Below are 22,266 nucleotides of genomic sequence, written 5' to 3'. Positions count from 1 at the left end.
CAGGGGACGCTCAGAATCGAAATGTGCCATTTTCCTGAAAATTTCAGCCAATTCCGTCCATCAACGCCGAAGTTATTCAACATAGGATTTTTTTTGAATAGGGATTTCTGAAAATTCTAACTATATATACCGACTGGCGACTGCCAGTGGGTAAAATATATATATATATATATATATATATATATATATATATATATACATATATATATATATATATATATATATATATATATATATATAAATTCACTGAAAAAACCATAGGTTTCAGGCATGTTATAGTTAGAAATTAGCAATAAAAAAAACTTAGAAATTAAATTTAAAAAACCATAGGTTTCAGGGGCGTTATAGTTAATTGGACATTTCACTTGTACAAAACCATTGACATTCACCCGTTATAGTTAGTTCAGCTAACTATAACTCGCGCGCCAGCAATGCACTGTTAATGACGTCACATATTACATCACTCATGGCATGGTCAGTGACATCACTCATGACATCTCAAATGACATCACTGATGATGTCACTGATGACAATCCAATTAATTTGTGTTTTTCTGAAAATTAAATATGTTTTATATATATATCTCACTGTCGATGGAAGAATAAATGGGTATATAAGTGTCTAAATGGATGATTTTTTTGTTGAAAAATTGATTGTATAACTGACGGATTAAGTGTATCTTTGTGAATACATGGGTTAGTGAGTAATGTTTAAATATATAAATATCTGAATCAGTTTCTCACTTTGTGTATAAGTGGCTGCATGGGTTGGTGACTAGCTACATGAGTGTCTATATAGGTTATTAGTTGGTCTTCTGAGTATCAGTATGAGTGTCTGAGTGTCTGTATGGTTCGGTGGGGGTATTACGTAGTGCATAGAAGCATGAATGAGTGACTCACTGTTTGTATGTGTTGAAGACTGTATGGGTGGATGAGTGTGTGTATGGGTGTGTTAGTGAGTGAATGACTGTCTCAATAGTGTCTTTATGAGTAACTACATATGTTTTAAACTAATATGTGAGTATTGATGTACATAAGTGAGTATATGTGAGAGTGAGAGATTGGAAGAGTTCCTGTTTAAATTAGTATGTGTTTCTATAAGTGATTGCTTAAGAGAGTAAGTATGTGTAAGTTTCTGTAGAAGTAATTGTGGTGGTGTGTGTATAAGTGTATATGCAATTTAATGGATGTTTGATACTTTGTTTGCATGTGTGACTATGTATGTGAGTAACTCTATGGATGAGTGTCAGTGTGTAACAGGATGTATAGTTGTATGAGTACATATGATGAGTGAGTACACGTATGAGTGACTGTATAGGACTTTTGGTGAATGAGTGGATGCGTGTGTAGATCTTGGAATTACTGAATAGGTGTGTTGTAAGTGGCGTTTGTATGTCGATTGTTATGAAAATGTTAGTTTCTATTTTTGAGTGTGTGTATCAAAGGTTATTTATATTAGGGTGAGAGGCGGTCTGCCACTCTTTCACAAGGCTGATGTAATCGGTGATGTCATCAGTGATGTCATTTGAGATGTCATCAGTGATGTCATGAGTGATGTCACTGACCAGGTCATGAGCGATGTAATATGTGACGTCATCAGCAGTGCATTGCGGGCACGCGAGTTATAGTTAGCTGAACTAACTATAACGGGGGAATTTCAATGGTATTGTACGAGTGAAATGTCTAACTATAAAGCCCCTGAAACCTACGTTTTTTTCAGTGAATTTTTAAGATTTTTTAAATGCTAATTTTCTAACTATAACGTGCCTGAAACCTATGGTTTTTTCAGTGAATTTCAAAGGTTTTTTAAATGCTAATTTGTAACTATAACGTGCCTGAAGAACAAGTTACTTACCTTCGGTAACGCTTTTTCTGGTAGATACTGTATCTGCCTGTGGATTCCTCACCTTGTGAATATCCCCCTTGCGTCAGCAACGTTCGGAAAATTCTTTGTAGCACGCCGGCGTGGACGACGTCATAGGAGCACGGCATCGCGCGCGACTCCGTCTGACGTCACCGACTCCTTATTAGACCCACGTCGGCGTGATGACGTCAGTTCCGCCCTTTTTCCGTGCCTTCGAGGCACCCGGACGGACCAATGACAGTAAATATACAAATATACAGTGTACACAGTACATACAAATCAAAACTGTACACAAAGTGCGAAGCAAACGTATCAAAAACCAGAAATATAAATACATAAACCCAGGTATAGCAGAGCGGACAAACGGGGAGGCGGGTGGGTCAGTGAGGAATCCACAGGCAGATACAGTATCTACCAGAAAAAGCGTTACCGAAGGTAAGTAACTTGTTCTTCTGATAGATACATCTGCCTTGTGGAGTCCCCACTCCCGGAGGAGGGTGTCCACTCTGCTATACCAGGAAATCTTGGAGGACAGAGCGCGCGAAGTGGCCATCCCTCCTCACCTCGGTATCCAATCAGTAGTGCTTCGCGAAAGTGTGGAGGGAGGCCCAAGTCGCTGCTCTGCAAATGTCCTCAACAGGAACACCTCTAGACAAAGCGGATGTTCCAGACTTTGCTCTAGCTGAATGTGCTCTAATACCCTCAGGAGGGACCTTACCCGCCAGAGAGTAGCAAATCTTGATGCACAGGATTATCCATCTGGCAAGTGTGCGCTTGTGCACCGCTCTGCCCTTTTTGCAGCCAGCAAAACCCACAAAGAGCTGATCATCAACATGATAGTCTCTAGTCCTATCGAGATAGAAACTGACTGCTCTCTTTGGGTCCAAGCGATGAAGTCTCTCCTCCTCCTTGGAAGGGGGAGGATAAAAGGAAGGGAGGGTAATGGATTGTCCTAGATGGAAGGGAGTTACCACCTTAGGAAGAAAAGCAGCCCTGGTCCTGAGAACCATTCTTTCAGCATGAATGGTCAAGAATGGGGGCTTGGAACTAAGAGCCTGAAGCTCACTTACCCTCCTTGCGGAGGTAATTGCAACCAAGAAGACCGTTTTAAAAGAAAGAAGCCTCATGGGACACTTATGCAAGGGTTCGAAGGGAGAACCCATCAAATAGGTTAACACAAGATTTAAATCCCAATGAGGAACAACAAAAGGAGTAGGAGGGAACGTATTAGTGAGACCCTTCAAAACCACAGGAGACTTAAAAAGAGAGGGCTGATCGGGCAAACAGAGAAATGCCGATAAGGCCGAAAGATACCCCTTGACTGTGGCAACAGCAAATCCTTGCTGCGCCAGAGAAAGAGCAAACTGGAAAATGTCAGACAAATGAGCCTTCAAAGGGTCAACAGCCCTCTCCCCACACCAAGAGACAAATTTAGACCACCTATAAGAATAGATGGACTTAGTGGAGTCACGCCTGGCAGAAAGAATGACATCCACCACATCGTGAGGGAGAGAAAAGGAATTCAAGTTGCCCCGTTCAATCTCCAGGCATGAAGGTGTAATGTCTGGAGGTGGGGGTGTAGAACTTGCCCCTCCATCTGAGAGAGGAGGTCTGCCCTGAGAGGGAGACGGGGCGGTGGGTGAGAGGAGAGGTGGAGAAGGTCCGTGTACCACACCCTTCTTGGCCAATCCGGGGCGACCAATATGACATGGGCCCGGTCCTGGCAAATCTTCCTCAGAACCCGAGGAATCAAGGGTATGGGAGGAAACGCGTAAAGGAGATGATTTACCCAACTCAACTGATACGCGTCCCCCAAGGCTCCTTGCATCGGATACTGGAGACTGCAGAATGACGGGCAGTTAGCATTCTCGCGAGTGGTCTACAGGTCCACCCGAGGAGTCCCCCATATCTGAAAGATGTCGTGAACAACCTCCGGATGGAGCCTCCACTCGTGATCGGCAGAGAACTGCCGACTGAGAACGTCTGCACGAACGTTCAGAACTCCGGTCAGATGATTTGCCATCAGACAAATCTGATGGTCCTGAATCCAGGACCAGAGACGCAGAGCCTCTCTGCAGAGACACTGCAACCCCACTCCTCCCTGTTTGTTGATATACCACATCGCAGTCGTGTTATCAGTCAGGACTTGAACCGACCGACCGCGAAGGGAAGGGAGGAAGGCCTTGAGCGCCAGACGTATCGCCCGCAACTCTAGAAGGTTGATATGAAGCAACCTTTCCTCTGGAGACCAAAGACCTTTGATCTCCAGATCCCCCAGATGAGCACCCCACACGAGAGTGGATGCATCCGTTATCACTGTAGCAACTGATGGAGGTAGCTGGAAAGGCTTTCCTTGAGACAGATTGCCTTCCACGCCCCACCATGACAGATCCGCTGCAGTTTCCCTTGAGATCCTCACAGACTCCCTGAGATCTCCGTTGTGCTAAAACCACTGCCTGCGGAGGCACCACTGGAGTGCCCTCATGTGCCAGCGTGCATGGTCGACCAACAGAATGCAAGAAGCCATCAGACCGAGCAGGCGAAGGACCTTCAGGCCTGGAAAAACCGCTCCATTGTAGAATAAAGGAATCATTCCCTGTATATCGCGAATCCTTTGAGGAGGAGGGAATGCACGACATACAGAAGTGTCCAGTACCGCACCTATGAACAGGTTGCGCTGGGAGGGCACCAGGTGAGACTTGGGTACATTTATCGAAAAACCCAACCTGTGCAACAACTGAGTTATCTCTTGCAGATGATGGAGCACCTTGTCCGGCGACTCTGCTTTGATCAGCCAGTCGTCCAGATAGGGGAACACAGGAACCCCCGACCTTCTGAGATGCGCAGCCACCACTGCCATCACCTTGGTGAAAACTCGAGGCGCAGTAGTAAGTCCAAACGGAAGGACCGCAAACTGGTAGTGCTTTGATCCCACAGTAAAACGGAGATACTTTCTGTGCGACTTCAGAATGGGGATGTGAAAATACGCATCCTGCAAGTCGATCGACACCATCCAGCCTTCTTCCATCAGCGCCTGAAGAACCTGTGCAAGTGTGAGCATTTTCAACTTCTCCTGCTTGAGATAGAGGTTCAAAATCCTGAGGTCTAGGATTGGACGTAACCTGCCATCTTTCTTGGGAATCAGAAAATACCGGGAGTAGCACCCTGACCCCTTTCCTGCTCTGGAACCACCTCTATCGCACCTTTTCGGAACAGTGCCAGGACTTCTTCCTGTAGGAGAAGCAGGTGGTCCTCCGAACAATAACCTTGGCAAGGAGGGTAATTGGGAGGGAACTCCTGAAAAGGAAGTGCATACCCATTTTCTACAAGATTGAGAACCCAAAGATCTGATGTAACCGATTCCCAATCCCGTAGAAAATGAGTAAGCCGACCCCCTACCGGACCCACATGATCTGGAATGGCGGATCTAGGGCTGCTTTGCTGCTGTGGGTGGGGGTTGATTGTTAGAGGAGGAAGAAGAGGAGGAGGAGGCTTGGCGTCCACGAGCACGACCCCTCTGTTTACCTCTGTATGATCTATACAAAGAGTTCTGCTGCTGCTGCTGCTGCTGCTGGCCTTGCTTATAGGAACGAAAAGTGGATCTACCAAATCCCCTAAACTTCCCAGTGGCAGAACCTCTAGCCTGCAGGCCCAAAGACCTAGCCGTTGCCCGGCTATCTTTGAACTACTCCAAGGCTACATCCGCTTTTTTCCCCAAAGAGGCCTGTCCCGTCAAATGGCAAGTCCATTAAAGTAGATTGTACATCTGCTGAAAATTCTGAAGATTTCAGCCATGCGGCCCTTCTCGTGGCAACAGTAGAGCCCATTATCTTGGCCACAGAGTCCGCCGTGTCCATGCCACTCTGAACTACTAAGCGGGCTGCAGCTTGAGTATCAGAGACTACCTCATTGAAGTTCTTTCTATCGTCCTCTGGAAGCTTAGATGACAACTGTTTCACAGAGTCCATCAATGCGTGAACATATCTCCCGAGCAGGCAAGTAGCATTGGTAGATTTTAGAGCCATGCTACTCGAGGAGAAAATCTTTTTTGCAGACTGGTCCAATTTTTTTAGAGTCTTTATCTGCTGGCACCTGAGGAAAAGAACCTGCAGACCTGTTGGAACAAGCGGCCTGCACAACCAGACTTTCCCGAGAAGGATGTGAAGAGAGAAACTCAGGATCACCAGGTGCCACCCTATAACGTCTTGCCACCGACCTGGAAACCGCAGGAGCAGTCAAAGGTCTCTTCCAGACCTCCATTATTGGCTCAGTCAAAGCCTCGGTGAATGGGAGTGTAGGCTCTATCTCAGAAGAAGGTGAATGCAATACCTCCATCAGGATGTTAGGCTTGTACTCAACAGTAGGTAAAGGCAGATTTAGCAGATCCGCAGCCTTCCTAATTACAACATGGTAGGGTGCCACGTCCTTAGATGGTGCATCAGAAACTGATGGCAAACCCCACTCAGGAGAGAGTTCCAGACCACTAGCACTATGCAGGTCCTCAAAACAGCCCCCTTGATCCAGAAGTTCACCTTCCTCCACTTCAGAATCTTCATACTCCTTTTCCTCCAAGAGGCGCTGAGCTCTGCGCCTCGACCACTCCAAACGAACCAAAGTCGACGGATCCGGTAAAGACTCCGACGGAGCCGGAACCGGCGTCGAACGAGGAGCCGGGACAGCTGGAGGATGAGATTCTCGAACGGGCGTAGCACCTCGATCCAATTCACGAGGTCGTTCCGGAGCCGGCGAAGCCGTGTGCAGAGTCGACGACCTCGGAGGCGCCGTACCGAGCCAAGGTGTAAAAGGCGTCGGCGTAAACGGCATTAAAGGTGCCGGAGCGTAAGCTTGAGGGACGCCCAAGTTATAAGACAATGGACCCATGGGACCAGCCGGTGCACCAGTGGAGTACATTGCCCTCGCATAAACGCCAAACATAGCATTAAGGAAATGCGAGGGGTCCTGTCCAGGACCAGGAAAGGGAGGGTACGAACCCATCGGCTGCTCCAAAGGAGGCTGCTCCGGCATCGGTTCATCTTGGCCCTCTGGATTCTCAGGGTCTTCCACCGGAGTCGGAGCCCGAGGAATCTCCCCATCTCCTTCATGCTCCGAAGAATGGCGCGACTCCGGATCCGGTTCTTGCTCCCGAACCGGGGAACCTCCACGAGATTGCAAAGGAGAAGGAGACACAAAGTCTTTGTGATGTTTCCGAGACTTCCTCTTCGAATCTGAAGACACTTTACCAGAGTGATGTCTTGAGCTATGCTTCCTCCTCTTTTGCTTCTTCTTCGAGGAGCCCGAAGCATGACCCGAAGCCGACTTCGATCCGGACCTCGACCTCTCTCTGGACCTCGACCTCACTCTGGATCCCGACCTCGAAGCCGATCTGGACCTCGACTTCGATCGCGACTTCTGCCTCGACCTCGAATGTCTAGACGTCGACCTCGAAGACCTTCCAGCCTCTCTTCCTTTCACCTTCGCAAGCAGAAGCTTAGCCTCCCGCTCTCGTAAAGCCTTAGGGTTCATCTTGAAGCAGGATCGACAGTTCTTAACATCATGGTCCGATCTAAGACACCACAAACAATCGCCATGCGGGTCGGTAATAGACATCATACGGGCACACGATCCGCACTGCTTGAACCCTGTCTTCCTCGACGACATCCTCGACGAAGAAGAGACACTCGACAGAGAAACAGTAACACAAAATAGCAACAAGTTACTATCTGAATCAGAAGATCCCAGAAACCGTTAGCGTTGACGACGCGGAAAAAAGGGAACTGACGTCATCACGCCGACGTGGGTCTAATAAGAAGTCGGTGACGTCAGACGGAGTCGCGCGCGATACTGTGCTCCTATGACGCCGTCCACGCCGGCGTGCTACAAAGAATTTTCCGAACATTGCTGACGCAAGAGGGATATTCACAAGGTGAGGAATCCACAAGGCAGATGTATATATTAGAAACCTATGGTTTTTTCAGTTAATTTCAAAGGTTTTTTAAATGCTAGTTTCTAACTATGCCTACAGAAAGAAGAAAAAACACACAGAAAGAAGAAAAAGAAATGCAGAAAGAAGCAACAGAAGTCCTCAAAGACAAACAAAAGTGTAGTAAGAAGGAAGACGTGCAGAAAGAACAAACAGAGGAGCAGAAAGAGACCTTGTTGCAAAATCATCCAGTACCCTCAACTTTTCAGATGGGTACTGGTGGTAACGGACTCTGACTAACCAGTCCTAGAGCCATTGCTATGCTAAAAGACACTTAGAATACAGTTAAAACACCTACATACACTACAGTACACTATGCGTTGGGGGACCCCTGTGATTAACGTGGCCTCCTCTGTAAGACCCTAGTACATAATAGGGCTGGGGGATTAAAACTAACTCTTAAAACATGCCACAGGGCGCGTTTCCACACTGGTGAAAGGAGCGGGGGGCCTGAGCTGACGTGTGCCCTGTGGCCGTTTCAATTTGGGGGATAAAGTCCCCGTGAATCCTGAGTGTCCCTTGGATCTAACTAGCCCACCAGGTATCTCCAGTTAGCGCCACAGAGCTACTTTGCAGAGAGGTGTAGAAAGTTACAAGGCCTGGACCACCTCTCTGCAACGCAGTGCAGTGGCGCTTACTGGACGCACCTGGTGGACTAGTTGGCCCCCAAGGGCCCTCAGGATTGAAGGGGAATTATTTTCCCAACTTAAAACGCGTCACAGGGTGTGTTTGCACACGTCACCTCAGGCCCCATCCCCTCCCCTCACCACTGTGTAAACGCGCCCTGTGGCCGTTTTAAGTTGGGAAAATAATTCCCCAACTACACCCCGTACAAGAGGTATCGCACTGCGCGAGCACTGCTGCGCACTTCAACGCTGTGCGCGAGACCTAAAAAAGGGAAATGTGGTTCTTGAAAACTAGATGCAAAGTTTTGTCAATTTGTAATTTCCGCCAGTGTTAAAGGGTCAATTTTGACAAGCACAGTACCTACCAATAGAAATGTTCTGCCCATTTTACCTTTTTTTCTTTTTTGGTACGAGTCCCTGTAAACACTGCTTTATCGTGGGAGCCACTGTTCTACCCGCACAGTGCTTGAGCATGTTCAGCAATTACCTCCAGAATCTTCATACTACCTGACAGACAGTGCCATGAAAGATGAATGAATCAACTTCTTCCGTGTGACAGCGGGGGTAACTGGCAGAACCATTTTGGTAAATTGTACTCTATTTTATAGGTGTTAGATATGTCACGTGAGACTACATCCCCAATGTTACTGAAACAAGGGCCTGGGGGTTAGAGCGGAATTAACAGAGATTACAAGTGGGATCATGACCTTCCACTCAGGACAAAATGATTACCAGTAATTCAGTTTCAGATTGTTGGGGTTTCATGAGGGTTAAAAACAATTTTTCCATGGTGTTCCAGCGGATTTTGTAATTCTGAAGCCGTCAGCCCCACTGACCTAACTAAGAATCAGACTGGCCTACCTGGTCTAAAGTTAACCGCACTACCCAGGGCACAAGTCGGGGGTACACGCAGGTGGACAGCGTCCACCCAATATTTTCACAGGGTGGACGCCGTCCACCCTGCCAAAAGGTTGGGCCCCACTGAAAAACGTGCTGAATTCGTCCTGGTGTAATATTCAAACACCGGGACACATTCAGCAGCGCCTGCAGGTAATTGTCTGCTTTTGATCCACAACAATGTGCAGGCGGGGAGGGGGCTCTCTTATTTCAAACTACAGCTGGGCCCATAAAAAATGCCTAATTTGAGGGGTCATCCGGCCTCCTTTTGTTCCAATCACCTGGCTGGTAGGAGTCAGGAGCCTCACACCTAGATGCAAATGAAGTGGAGGGGAAACAAAGGCTCCCACCTTGCTAGCACTTCACACATACTTGAGAGGCAGCATTTCACTTTGTTCAGTCCCTGTTTACAAGATATGCATGCACTGTAAGAATGTCAGATGTGCTGGTCTTTCCCAGTATTTACACAAAATAAATAGCATTTATATAGTGCTTACTACTTCTGAGGAAGTGTTGAAATAACTTAAATATTAGTATTTTTTCTTGGATAGAGCTTCTCATCCCAATGTAAGATGTCAGAGCGCTTGACATCATACGGACATATTACATGCACAATAAATCATATACGTTTGTAAATCAATGTACAGGATGTGTTACATAAAACAGAGGGAGGTTACAAGTTGCCGTTGTCACATATCATCTTTCAAGGCTCACTGTGTTGTATAAGAAGGATTGCAATGAAACTAACATAAATAAGGATGTCTGTGTTGAAAGCAGTAACCCACTTCTGTACCTACATAAAATAAAATCTGTCATTTGCAAGTTACATGATGTGCGTTGCAGGAGACACAGTCACCCTCTATGCTACCTTAAGTCAAAACTGAGGCTAGACAAAACACAGACCTTTCCAGCAAGTGCATTAACCTCCAGAGTTATATTACAATTAATATTCACTCAGATTTACTGGGAACACACAGATCTCTGCGGCAGTTGCCTTAACCACATACTTTGCAACCAATTAAGCAGAACAGATTTATTGTCAGTTTTCTATTTTTGCCACATTAAGTTGAGGCCCAGATTTTGCATCAGGGTTGAGTCACTTTTCTTGCACAACCCTGAAGTAATATATATATATTTTTGGATTTACAGTACCACACAAATCCCTTTTATGTGGGTTTGTAAAAAAAGAAAAAACAACGCAAGGCAGCACATTGCTCTACATTACGTCAGGTTACATTACATTACGTCAGGTAGGCATTACATGGGTGGTGTTAGGGTGTTCCTGTGCATCCCATCAATTTATTTTGATGCAAACCCAGATTTACAAAGACTTGTAAACCTAGGTTTGCACCAAACTGGTGAGTCCACCGGAGGCTGACGTAACCAGTAGAAATATAAACATTTCTCCTAATTACTTCCTCTTTGCATGCATGCTGCATTCTGCTGCACACATACAAAGAGGAAATAGCCTCATAGGATAGTTTTTGTGTGGCTTTGGGGAAAAAAAAATACACCAGGCAGCCCATTGCGCTGCCTTGCGTTACCATTCGTCAGGAAGGTTTTACATGGGTGGTGAATTGGTGTTCCCATACATCCAGCCAGGTATATTGTGTGCTAATAATATACGCAGTCTTCTAAAGTCAGGCACATTAGCTTCCCTTGGATCAGATCTCGAGTTCCACTTCCCTATAAAAGGATCCAGGTAATTTTTCAGTAGTGTCACTACTGTATTTTTGAAACTTAAAAAAGTATTTTTTAAATGTTAAAAACACACAGGTTTTCGAAATTACATTTAGAAAATAACGGTTTGCTGTTTCATGCATGCAGTAGTCAAATTATGTGATGGTCTGAGAAACAAAGTTGTGCACTTACATAGTCAAACTTCTCTGCATTGTTTGCACCTTGCTGTAAAATAAGGAAATACATAGAAACGTTTTAGATTATCTTGCTTCTTGAAATATATTGCATCTTATTGGCAAACTGATTTAGCAATAAAAGACAACAATTCTCACAAAAAACTGCTGTAATGGCACACTTCTGCAACTTTACGATGCATGTTGCATGATTAACATATTGTTGAATTGAGAACTATAAAATATTGAATAGTTAGGCAGGAATAAACAATACAAATTTGATGTTTTTATGTACTGACATCACAATGTATTTTGCATCAGGATATCAACAGTGACTCCTATTAATTAAAATACAACTCATGTAATAGGAGACATATGTACTTGCATTATTTTAACTAATTGAGCATAACAACTTATTTACTGGTAATCTTCTTTCTTAATTATAGGAACCTAGGTTCAATTAAGGAAAATGAATAGCAGAGCTCTCTTCCTAAATGCAGCAATTAAGTAGATGAGCCAGCGGCAGTTCCTCCTTTAGGGTGGAAGAGTGTTGCCCTGCCTGCTGCGAGCGCATCAGCATTCATAAACCAAATGAAATGGTTATTACCATTTTTAGGTCGAGCGTAAGCATACGACCTCTTGTATACTTTAGTATACATATATCTCTGTTGGCCAAATGCCATTTTTGCTTCTCATTTGCTTGTTTCAGTGTCCTTTAAAAATCCTTTCTTACTAGTGGCCAGTCCTGCCTCTTTGTCTCTCCTTTTTTCCTCAAGGAGCAGGGACTTAGTACAATATAAATACACTTTGTTCTGTTGATCTGCTCGTGGGGGGGACTATTTTATTATGTTTTCAAACTTCAAGTTACACTGTGGCTGCTCAGACCTGTAGCTGCTTACATTTTATTGCAGCAATCACACTTACAGTTCCTTCCTTGTGGCTGGCATCATTTTGTAGCCTTCCAGATGGCAGCTCCCAGGCTGGCTCTGAATGCACGCAATTAATTATTTCCTTACCTGCTGTTACCTGCTATTTACCTGCTGTTGCGACTGGGCCATTGGGGCGCACAAGACTGCTGTTGGGCCGCACTAAAGCCCGATCACCTCCACTGCCACTGGACTACATCCCCCATCATCCTTTGTGGCGCACACGCTGCACAACACGTTTTTGAGCACCAGGAGGCGTTCAAAAGGGGGCCAGGGCTCCCGCAGCGTGGAAGCCCGAATTCCTTACTTGCTGTTACCTGCTGTTGCCACTGGGCCTTTGGGGCGCACAAGACTGCTATTGGGCCGCACTAACGCCCGATCACCACCACTGCCAGAGGACTGCATCCCCCATCATCCTTTGAGGCGTGCACCGCGTTTTATGAGCGCCAGGGCTCCCGCAGCGCAGGAGCCCGAATTCCTTACCTGCTGTTACCTGCTGTTGCCATTGGGGCGCACAAAACTGCTGTTGGGCAGCACTAACGCTCGATCACTGCCAGGGGACTACATCCCGCATCATCCTTTGCGGCTCGCACGCCGCGCACTGCGTTTTTAAGCGCCAGGAGGAGTTCCTTACCTGCTGTTCACCTGCTGTTGGCACTGGGCCATTGGGGCGCACAAGACTGCTGTTGGGCCGCACTAACGCCCGATCACCGCCACTGCCACGGGACTACATCCCCATCATCCTTTGCGTCGCGCACGCAGCACACCGTGTTTTTGAGCGCCAGGAGGCGTTCAAAAGAGGGCTGTTACCTGCTGTTCACCTGCTGTTGCCACTGGGCCATTGGGGCGCACAAGACTGCTGTTGGGCCGCACTAACGCCCGATCACCGCCACTGCCAGGAGAATACATCCCCCATCATCCTTTACGGCACGCACGCCGCGCACCGCAATTTTGAGTGCCAGAAGGCGTTCAAAAGGGGACCAGGGATCCTGCAGCGCAGGACGCGTACGGGCGTGCCCGGGCCAAGGCAAGCCCGTCAGAGGCAGAAAGAGGCTGGGCCACTGCCCTGAAAAACTTGGATCCCGATCTTGGACCCTGTGAACTCTGCGAATCATCGTAGAATAAAGGTACTGTGCTGCGATATATAGCAGTCTTAAATTGCCAAACTCAAAGTCTTCCTAGAATGGCAAAATGCAAGGGGATCGCAGGTACGCTAGACGCTTTCTTGATTAGGGTAGAGTCACTCCTAAACCATGAAATTCAACTGACTGAGCGATGCCTTTCTCTGGACCAGTCTATATTGCAGAAACATTTAACAACCTGTACTTCTTCACCTGTATTAGGGGACACTGCCCGAGAAAACCTGTCCAGCATTGTTACAAGTGTCCCGCTTACCCCTCCCCGCCTCCCTTTGAAACACCCCTAATTTCCCCAGCGGTGTCGAGCCATTAGGACAAGGGCCTCAAAGAATGTGGTAGCTCGAAAGGCCGAGGTCTTGCTAGACAGAAGAAAGCTGGATAAGAAAATCAAAGGGTGGTAAGGGTGGCAAGGTTATTCAAGCAAATGCCAATGCTAATAGTTACCATAACGGCTTCTTTTTCCCCTTAAAAACCATTTCAGTTGGTACACAAACTGAGATGATCCCGCCCTTACCTGTGTCGAGTGTTGCTAACACCAAGGGAGTTATGACCGAATTTGATGCAGGATTGAATGACCCAGGGCTGGGAGTAGCTCTAACCTGTGTCCGTGACTTGGTTGAAAAAACTTTGCTATATTGTGGGACAAAATTAGCCTTCTGGAGTCTGTGATAAAAACTTTTAAGTTGTAATAATATGAGTTAATGCTAACTAGAACGGAAGGGGATGACCTAAGGTTAATGGTGGGTAGTCGCTCATCACTTGTATATGATTATAAAACTGACAGAAATCATGTGAATAATCTCACTCTTTACAACAGGGAAAGTAACTTGGAGACGCTGCCCGAAGGGCTGAACGTGATGGGTTCGCAGGACCCCCAAGGTAGATATATGGCATCCTTAGTCAAGGGAGACGGTGTGAATGCCCCTGTCAGGAACCTGAGAGACGAGGCAATCAATGACTCTTCGATTCCTAATATGGAGGTACTACGCCTTCCTCCGGCTTCGTACCCATATGTTCTAATTCTGCCTGGGGTCCCCGCACTAAAGGTTGGCCAGAAAGAAAATTGGAACGATCGTAGGAATAAAACTGTAGATTATTTGACGAAACATAGGAACTTCCATCCTTCGGATATTGATGAGATTTTAATGGTTCGCAGAGTAGGGTAGATAGGGCAATCCACTAAAAACTATAAGGGGTGATTGCATTGTGATTACTTTTCGCAGGCCAAAGGTGGTTCATTACCTCTTGCACCACCGTGATGCAACTTTTGCCCCTAACACTGAGAATAGTGCACTCCCTTTAAGGTATTTTTATATACCGCAAGATGGGAACAAAGCAAACCGATTTCCACCAGTTATAACATCTAATAGGTTTCAAGCACTGTCAGACTTGGATCTCCAAGACTGACAATTACACAAAGTTCAACAGGGAAGGATGCTGGTAACTGTCCCTGGTGCTTTGGGACCTATAATTACTGATAAGATATTTGTAGGAATTCTCTCTAGTACTTCAAAAAGGGAGCAAGGAGAACTAAGTATGAATACCTGTCAAAGGGAAACATCCTTTCCAACGCAACTTTTACCACTCAGTGCCTTTATGACGCAACCATTACAACGCATGGCATTACAACGCATTGCGCTGGGGGGCGCTCTAGGATAGGGAATAGATTTAATTTACTATCCAACACCTTCCCTACTATCCACGGGGACTGGAGTTGGAATAGTAAATTAAACTATTCACTATCCAGCACCCCAAAGCGATATGCGTTGTAACATCATGCGTTGTAAAAACTGCGTCGTAACAGCATGCGTGGTAAAAGCATGCGTTGTAATGTCATACATCCCCTGTCAAAGGGATCAGATAGACAAGGAATTCTGAAGAACTATTAAAATGCATGATAGACACGAATAGTGAGGATGTTGAGATATGTTTATTAGCTCAGGGGAGCGAGGGGGGTAACATAAATGACAATTCTATCTGTAAATTTGCTATTGACTGTGAGGAGATCCCAAGATCAGAAAATGAAGTTGAAGGAATAGACTACAAACAAAACAAGGAAGAACGCAAGACAGAGATAACATTAATTTCATGGAATATTGCAGGGGTTAAGAGAAACCAAAGGGATGTAGTATGGCAGGAATATATTGGACGAAGTGAAATAGCATTACTTCAAGAAACTTGGGCCTTGGAAAGTCCTTACAAGGTAGGCTTTAAAAGCTTATTACTGCTGCTATTCCCTCAGTTAGAGGAAGGCCCTCGGGAGGTCTTGCCATTTGGATAAAAACTACTCTTGGTGTCGATATTAAGCAAATTGATTCCCCTTGCCAAGACATTCTGGGAATAAAGTTTTTAGCGCCTGATAAAAGGGAAGTCTACATTTTTAATATATATAGTAGACCGAACCTAGCAAGTAGGGAATTGTAAGTTAATGAACATCTGGATGAAATCCTAACGACAGTCAACCAAAGTGCTTTGATAATTGTGGGGGGGGGGGGCTTCATTCGAACCTGTGGTCGGATTTGAAAATATTTTTGAGGACGAGGATACGGCCAGCAATATTCCATTGCTGGATAACAGACCAGTAGTACCGTGCACATATGCGGTTGCACAGCTATTAAGGCTGGTCTCGGGCCATGGTCTACGTGTCTGTAATGGACGATTGCCTTCTGACAGCCCAAATTCACCAACATTTACCATGGGTAGTTCTAAAAGTTGTATAGATTATATATTGGTATCTATCCCTTTGTGGCCCATGGTATGTGATTTAGTAATTGAGGAAAGAACAGAGAGTGATCACTATCCTTTATGTCTGACACTCACGCCTCCCTCTTTCTGTTAAGTTCCATAAGGAAAAGCGAATCTAGTTGCAGACCAATTGAGCCATTAATAACAAATAACCGTAGAGCACTTAGATGGTCCTTGATTATGGGAAATGAAATGATTATTAAGAAGATTTATGATATTTACGAAGAAATAGTTTCCCGTATATAAAACTACCCATATCTGAGATCCCAATTATGGAAATGCATGATAGAATGGTAGAAGAATTAGGACCAATACTAAGTAAAGTTCCTAAAAAACATAAAAAGGGCACATCAGAGGTAGCCACACTAGAGAATCCATGGTACAATAAAGAATGCCGTGATGCAAAAAAAGATTTGATCCAGGCAACAAAGGCCAAAGATATAGTAACCTTAAGGGAAAAAAGGATCCATTACAAGAGGGTACTAACTCAGGCTAGGAAAAATTGGGAAGATAACATTTGGGCTGAGTTAATTATTGCAGGCAAAACAAATGATCATTCAACCTTTTGGCATTTGATATCTAAGGGTTAGAGAAAGGGGAAATGTAATATGGACCTTTTCCTAGATGCAAACACTTGGGTAACCCATTTTTCCAAACTCTATTCATCCTCTATTAACAATATTGATTATAATCTAGAAGACTATGAAATCCCTTCAAGTAGTGCCCCATTACATTTTAGTAGGAAAGAAACAATAGTAGCAATTAACGCAGTAAAAGCTGGGAAGGCACCTGGACCGGATAAAATTCCAGGTGATTTATGGAGACACGAAAAGGATGTTTGGGCTCCGTACATTAATTTGTTATGCAATTCCGACAACAGGTGCACCCATTCCAGAAACGTGGAAGGGGGCAGATATTGCAACCATTTTTAAGAAGGGCAACCGCCATGACCCGTCGCATTATCGACCGATTAATTTAATTGATGCTTTACAAAAGATATATGCACGTCAAATTTTAAATAAATTGAGTGATTCGATTGGGGAGTACAGCATTTTATCCAAGTATCAGGCAGGTTTTAGAGCCAAAACTAGCACAATAGACCAGGTTTTCAGATTTCTCTGCATAATTTGGAAGTATATTACAGTTAAGGAAGCTCATTTGTATATTGCCTTTGTGGACCGTAAGGCAGCCTTTGAACTCATCCCCAGAAATCTCCTGTGGAAATCACTAAAAGATCAAGGCGTTCAAGGAGAAATCCTCGTGCAGATTATCAGACTACACAAGGATAATTTTGCAAGGTTTAGAAGGGGTCCAAATGGTGAGCTTACCGATCACAAACAGGTAAAAAGGGGGGTAAGGCAGGGATGCGTGTTGGCCCCTACCTTATTTTCGTTGTATGTTAATGACATCCCTGAATACCTCTTGGGCTGCGAACATGATTCTTTCTCCCAAGTTAGGGGTGGTGCCAGTACTGGCACATTTATTTGCCAACTATACAATTTTAATATCACAAACCCCCAAAGGTCTGCAAAGCTTATTAAACACTTTTGAGATTTATTGTGAAAAGTAGGGCCTGGTAATAAATTCTACCAAAACGAAATACATGGCAGTTAACCCACGCAAATCTTTTTTTAAAAACTTGACTGTCAAAAATGAGAAGATAGAATATGTGCTACATTTTAATTATCTAGTAATTACATTGGACTCTAAAATGAATAGGAGACCACAATTGGAAAAAAGTAGGACCATATTACTCCAAACCTTAGTGCCAATAATAAGGAAGCACAAGAATAGTTTGTCTAAAGCTGTATCCCCCGCACTTGAGTTATATAAATATAGGGTGCAATCTGCATGCCTATATGGGGCTGAAATGCGGGGCCACGTAACAAAGAATACTTTTATGGTGGTCGAGAATAAATTTTTTTAGAAAATTATTAAGCTTACCTATGCATACACAATTAATACCAGTCGTGATGGATTTAAATATCCTACTCAACAAATGGGAGAGAAAGGGATTTAATAAAAAGTTGGGAGGAAACTCCTGGTCCCCTTGGATCAATATTTAACAACACATGGAGGAGTGCCCCCTAGAGGCTGTATACTACCTCAAAAGACACTGAGGTGCATATGGTGCCACGCAACCAGGGACAGGTTATGTCCTTAGAAGACCCCTCACTCACCAACCTAGTTGGTGATATGCTTCATCATCGGGGTCCCACCCGGACAGCCGAGTGCCATTCGGGTGTGCTTCGACACCTGACTACAGTGGAGCGGGTTAGTTTCGTTTTTATATGTGCAAAGGAATAAAATGTGTATTTGTTTAAAAATTACCCAAAAACTACTCACTCGTAGAATTTATTCCGGAGTGTTTGGGCAACGTATAAAATAATATGGGACACTTGTGCCAGATTAGGTAGGCTTTTAGTGACTATGAAGTCGTATAGTGATTAAAAATTGGTCTACATGTTTCAACCCTTCGTGTGATTATAAGGTTTTCGTCAGGACCAGTGTGTGTAGTCTGGGTGGTATAAACTCGCTAAGGTGTATCCTACCCTCGACTACGTGAAATTAATAACCACAAAATCGCGGTTAGTTTCAAAAGCGTGTTCTTCTCCAAGATTTCCGGGAAAAAACCTGTGAAAATAAATGAGGGAAGGGGGTTGGGGCAACATACAGTCTGTACAGACACAAAGAACATATACATTGTTTAAGGTGCACCTCGTGTATAGCATTCTATCTTGTGGTGACCACATCGTGGGAGATTATCCCATCCCATCTCAACTCTATGATTTATAGTCTCACAGACATTCGTGCGGTTATGTTACCGGATGGGTCTGTGATTGCAAATTGTGCAGCCCACTCGTAACTCGTGCTAGTTGTGAACTGTAAGATGTCTATGCTCACACACGCATCATCTCATGTATCATACAGAGTAGTAGTAGTGGGTGCCATCGTCCTCAATTAAATATCCGTCACACTGATCAGCAGGCAGTTCTACGGCCACTACTATTTTGGGTCCGCCAGACAAACTTATTCATTATAATCAAGACTCGTTGTCCTACTGCTCAAAACTAGGCACTTTGGGCAAGATGTAGGTAGGCCAATACCGGTCGGTAACGGCCGACTTTCGGCCCTTACCGACCGGTATTGGTCAATCGGGATGTAGGAGAGCCAAAAACATCCGAATCGGTAAATTTACCGAATCGGTAAAGTTACCGATTTGGAAACCGTACCGATTCGGGAAAACTTCTGAATCGGTAAAAATACCGATTCAGTACAGTTTCCGAATCGGAAAAATACCGAATCGGAAAATATACCGAATCGGTAAATATACCGAATCGGTAAATTTACCAAATCGGAAAATAAGAAATGGTAATAATGAGTTTTCGAGATGTAGGTGACCACTGAAATACCGAATTTGCATGAAATTCAGTATTTAAGAGTCGGTATTTAACATGGATTGCAATCAGGTGGTAAACAGGTGCTCGGTATAAAAAAAGCCCCAAAATGCAACATTTTGACCAGAATGGCGGCATTCTATGTCATTGCGAGGCGGCTACGGCTACAAGCAGAAGGAGAGAGGGTCTGGAGGAGGGAGGAGCAGGTGTACAGGCAGAGGATCACTCTTTTCCAGTTAACTGAGCCAGATATCCTGCAAAGGTACAGATTGGCTCCCCAAACAATCCTGGACCTTATCAGGGACCTCCACCCACAGTTGGACCATCCAACCCCAAGGGCACACGCCATCCCACCACATGTGCAGGTACTGTGCAGCCTACACCTGCTTGCATCTGGGAGTTACCAGAGTGTGGTTGCTGCGGTAGGCGGGGTGTCCAGAGTTGTCTGTCACGCTTCTTTAAAAGATTTCTTGATGCCATGCTGCAGAGGATGCAGCACTATATCAGCTTCCCTGCAACGCAAGCAGAACTGCTAAGGACAAAAACTGAATTTTATCAGATGGCACATTTCCCCAACATAATTGGCTGCATTGATGGTACCCACATACCAATCTGCCCACCTGCTGCCACAGAGTACATTTATCGGAACAGGAAGTCCACCCACACCATAAATGTACAGGTCATCTGTGATGCCAATTACATAATCACTGACCTAGTAGCCAAATTCCCCGGGAGTACCCACGACTCCTACATCTTCCAGAACAGTGGGATCTACGCACGCCTGACAGCAGGGGAATTTGGAGAAGGATACTTGCTAGGTAAGAGACTGTGTGAAAGTCCCTTGATACGTATTGCAGGTGGATGTGTGTGTGTGATTAATTTTACTCTTCTTACTATTAGGGGACAGTGCATATGCTCTCCGGGCCTTCATCCTCACTCCCTACCTCAACCCCACAACACCAAGCCAAAGGAGATACAATCGGGCGCACAAATCAACCCGCAACATTGTGGAGCGCACCTTTGGCATGTGGAAGAGCAGGTTTCGCTGCCTCCATAAAAGTGGAGCTGCCCGCCAGTACACACCAATCACCTGCTGTAAAATGATTGCAGCCTGTGCAATGCTGCACAACCTGGCGGTCAAGAAGGGCACAGAAGTGGAAATCTCAGATTATGAGGACCATGACGACGAGGAAGCAGTGCCTGAACCACACCCAACTAGAGGAGCAACATTAACTGATGGCAGACACAGACGGGAAGAGATCACACGCAACTATTTTTAAGTAAGTAAGGAGACAAAGACAGGCGTAGAATGCTAGAACACTAGTTTAATTTTGTAATGACGTTGGTTTTTTAAAGCACAAAAGTGCAACAGAAAGCATTTAACTGCAATGCTCACAGTTCTGGACAAGTTCACCATGAACTGTGAAAGTTATTTCCTTGCTCGCTTCCCAGTAACACTAGTAGATTGTTCAACCTGCTCACTGTCTTGCTGGCCTGTGGCCTCAGCATGGCGCCTGCTCCTCCTGGTTTCAGTTACAGGGGTGCTTCCAATGCTGCTCCTGCTCTTGCTCTCCTCACTTATAGGCACATCCAGAGCAGCTGTGTGTGCAGTTTGTGCTTTCAACAGCGCCTCAAGGGCACTGGTCATCCTACCCATGCCCCTGGTGACCTCATTTGTGTTTTGTGTCATGGCCTCCTGCATGTTGCAGTTTCTCCTGCATAACAGAGATGTGGCAGTGGCCAGGCGGTTGATGGTTGTACTTTGGACATGTGCACGACGCCTATCCCTGTGCCTTGCAGCAAAATCATTGTCTATTTTGGTGCATAGTAGCTGCACCGAGTTGTTGATTCCCCGCATCCCTGTTGCCATCTCCTTGTTGACCTGTACCATCTCCTTGTTGACCTGTACCATCTCACCGATGCCCTTTCCTATCTCTCCCATGTTACTATTCAGTGACCTCAGCTGTCGTTGGCATGCCTGGATGGCTCTTCCCTGCATCCTTTGTATCCGCACCATGCTCCCCTCCAGACCAAGGAACACACTTCCACCCTCAACTGGTGCATCTGCTGGCCTATCTTGCACTCTGCGGCGTCTTGCAGTACTATGGCCCATCCCTGCACTGGAGTGTGTTGTGCCAGGGCTCACTGCTACAGGCAAGTTCTGTTGTCCGTCACCCTCCATGTCAGCTGCTACGGACTCCAAATCGGAAGTGGAGCCACGACATGCCTCCTGCCTGGTTGTGAAGGGGGTATCACATCATGCTGTGATGCTGGCATTTCTGGTGATGACAGCAGGAGAGGGGATTGATCTGCTAGGGGACGCCAGCAACTCTTGGGCCATTTCTATGTGTTGGGCAGGTGGATGGCTACTTTTTTTTAAATTGTATTTATTAGGAATTGCATAGTAAAATCGCAGCGTTTACATAATGTAATAACACGTGTACATCAGATGAAGCAATCAGTATGACATTGCTGCTGCACATTACAAAAGGATATAATTTTTAGTTTTTACATAACTAACCAGAAAACAGGTATTCGTCAGTATAGTTATAAATCAAATCCAACATTTCAGCATTTAAGTATCAAAAGTATGATGAGAAAACATGCTCCATGGAGTCAATAGAAATCCTTTTTTAGAGAAGGGCGAAGGCAGGGGAAGAGTAAGATTCAAACCGCAGCGCCAACCATGGGAAATGCGAACACGAAGAACCCAATACAAAACGTAGATACTACCTCCATAGTAAACATTTCTGACAAAGTACTAACCACACACGAAAAGTCCGTATTAGAACTAGGACTTAAATTTGTACCCACAGCTAATACTGACCTGACACACCTA

At 45.2% G+C, this 22,266-nt stretch overlaps 1 protein-coding gene across 3 annotated transcripts in view; it reads right to left on the bottom strand.

Moving 5' to 3' along the window:
• Positions 1-22,266, bottom strand: part of GLS (glutaminase) — a 926,246-nt gene that overhangs the window by 652,310 nt on the left and 251,670 nt on the right. For all 3 annotated transcript variants that reach the window (XM_078680394.1, XM_078680395.1, XM_078680396.1), the window contains exon 8: positions 11,239-11,271. In XM_078680394.1, coding sequence (XP_078536520.1) covers positions 11,239-11,271 — 33 coding nt within the window. The remainder of the gene's footprint in view (positions 1-11,238; positions 11,272-22,266) is intronic.

This window comes from Lissotriton helveticus, chromosome 3_1, assembly GCF_964261635.1.
Source record: "Lissotriton helveticus chromosome 3_1, aLisHel1.1, whole genome shotgun sequence".
In the NCBI taxonomy this organism is placed as follows: Eukaryota; Metazoa; Chordata; class Amphibia; order Caudata; family Salamandridae; genus Lissotriton; species Lissotriton helveticus.
This window is presented reverse-complemented; position numbering and strand designations above follow the sequence as displayed.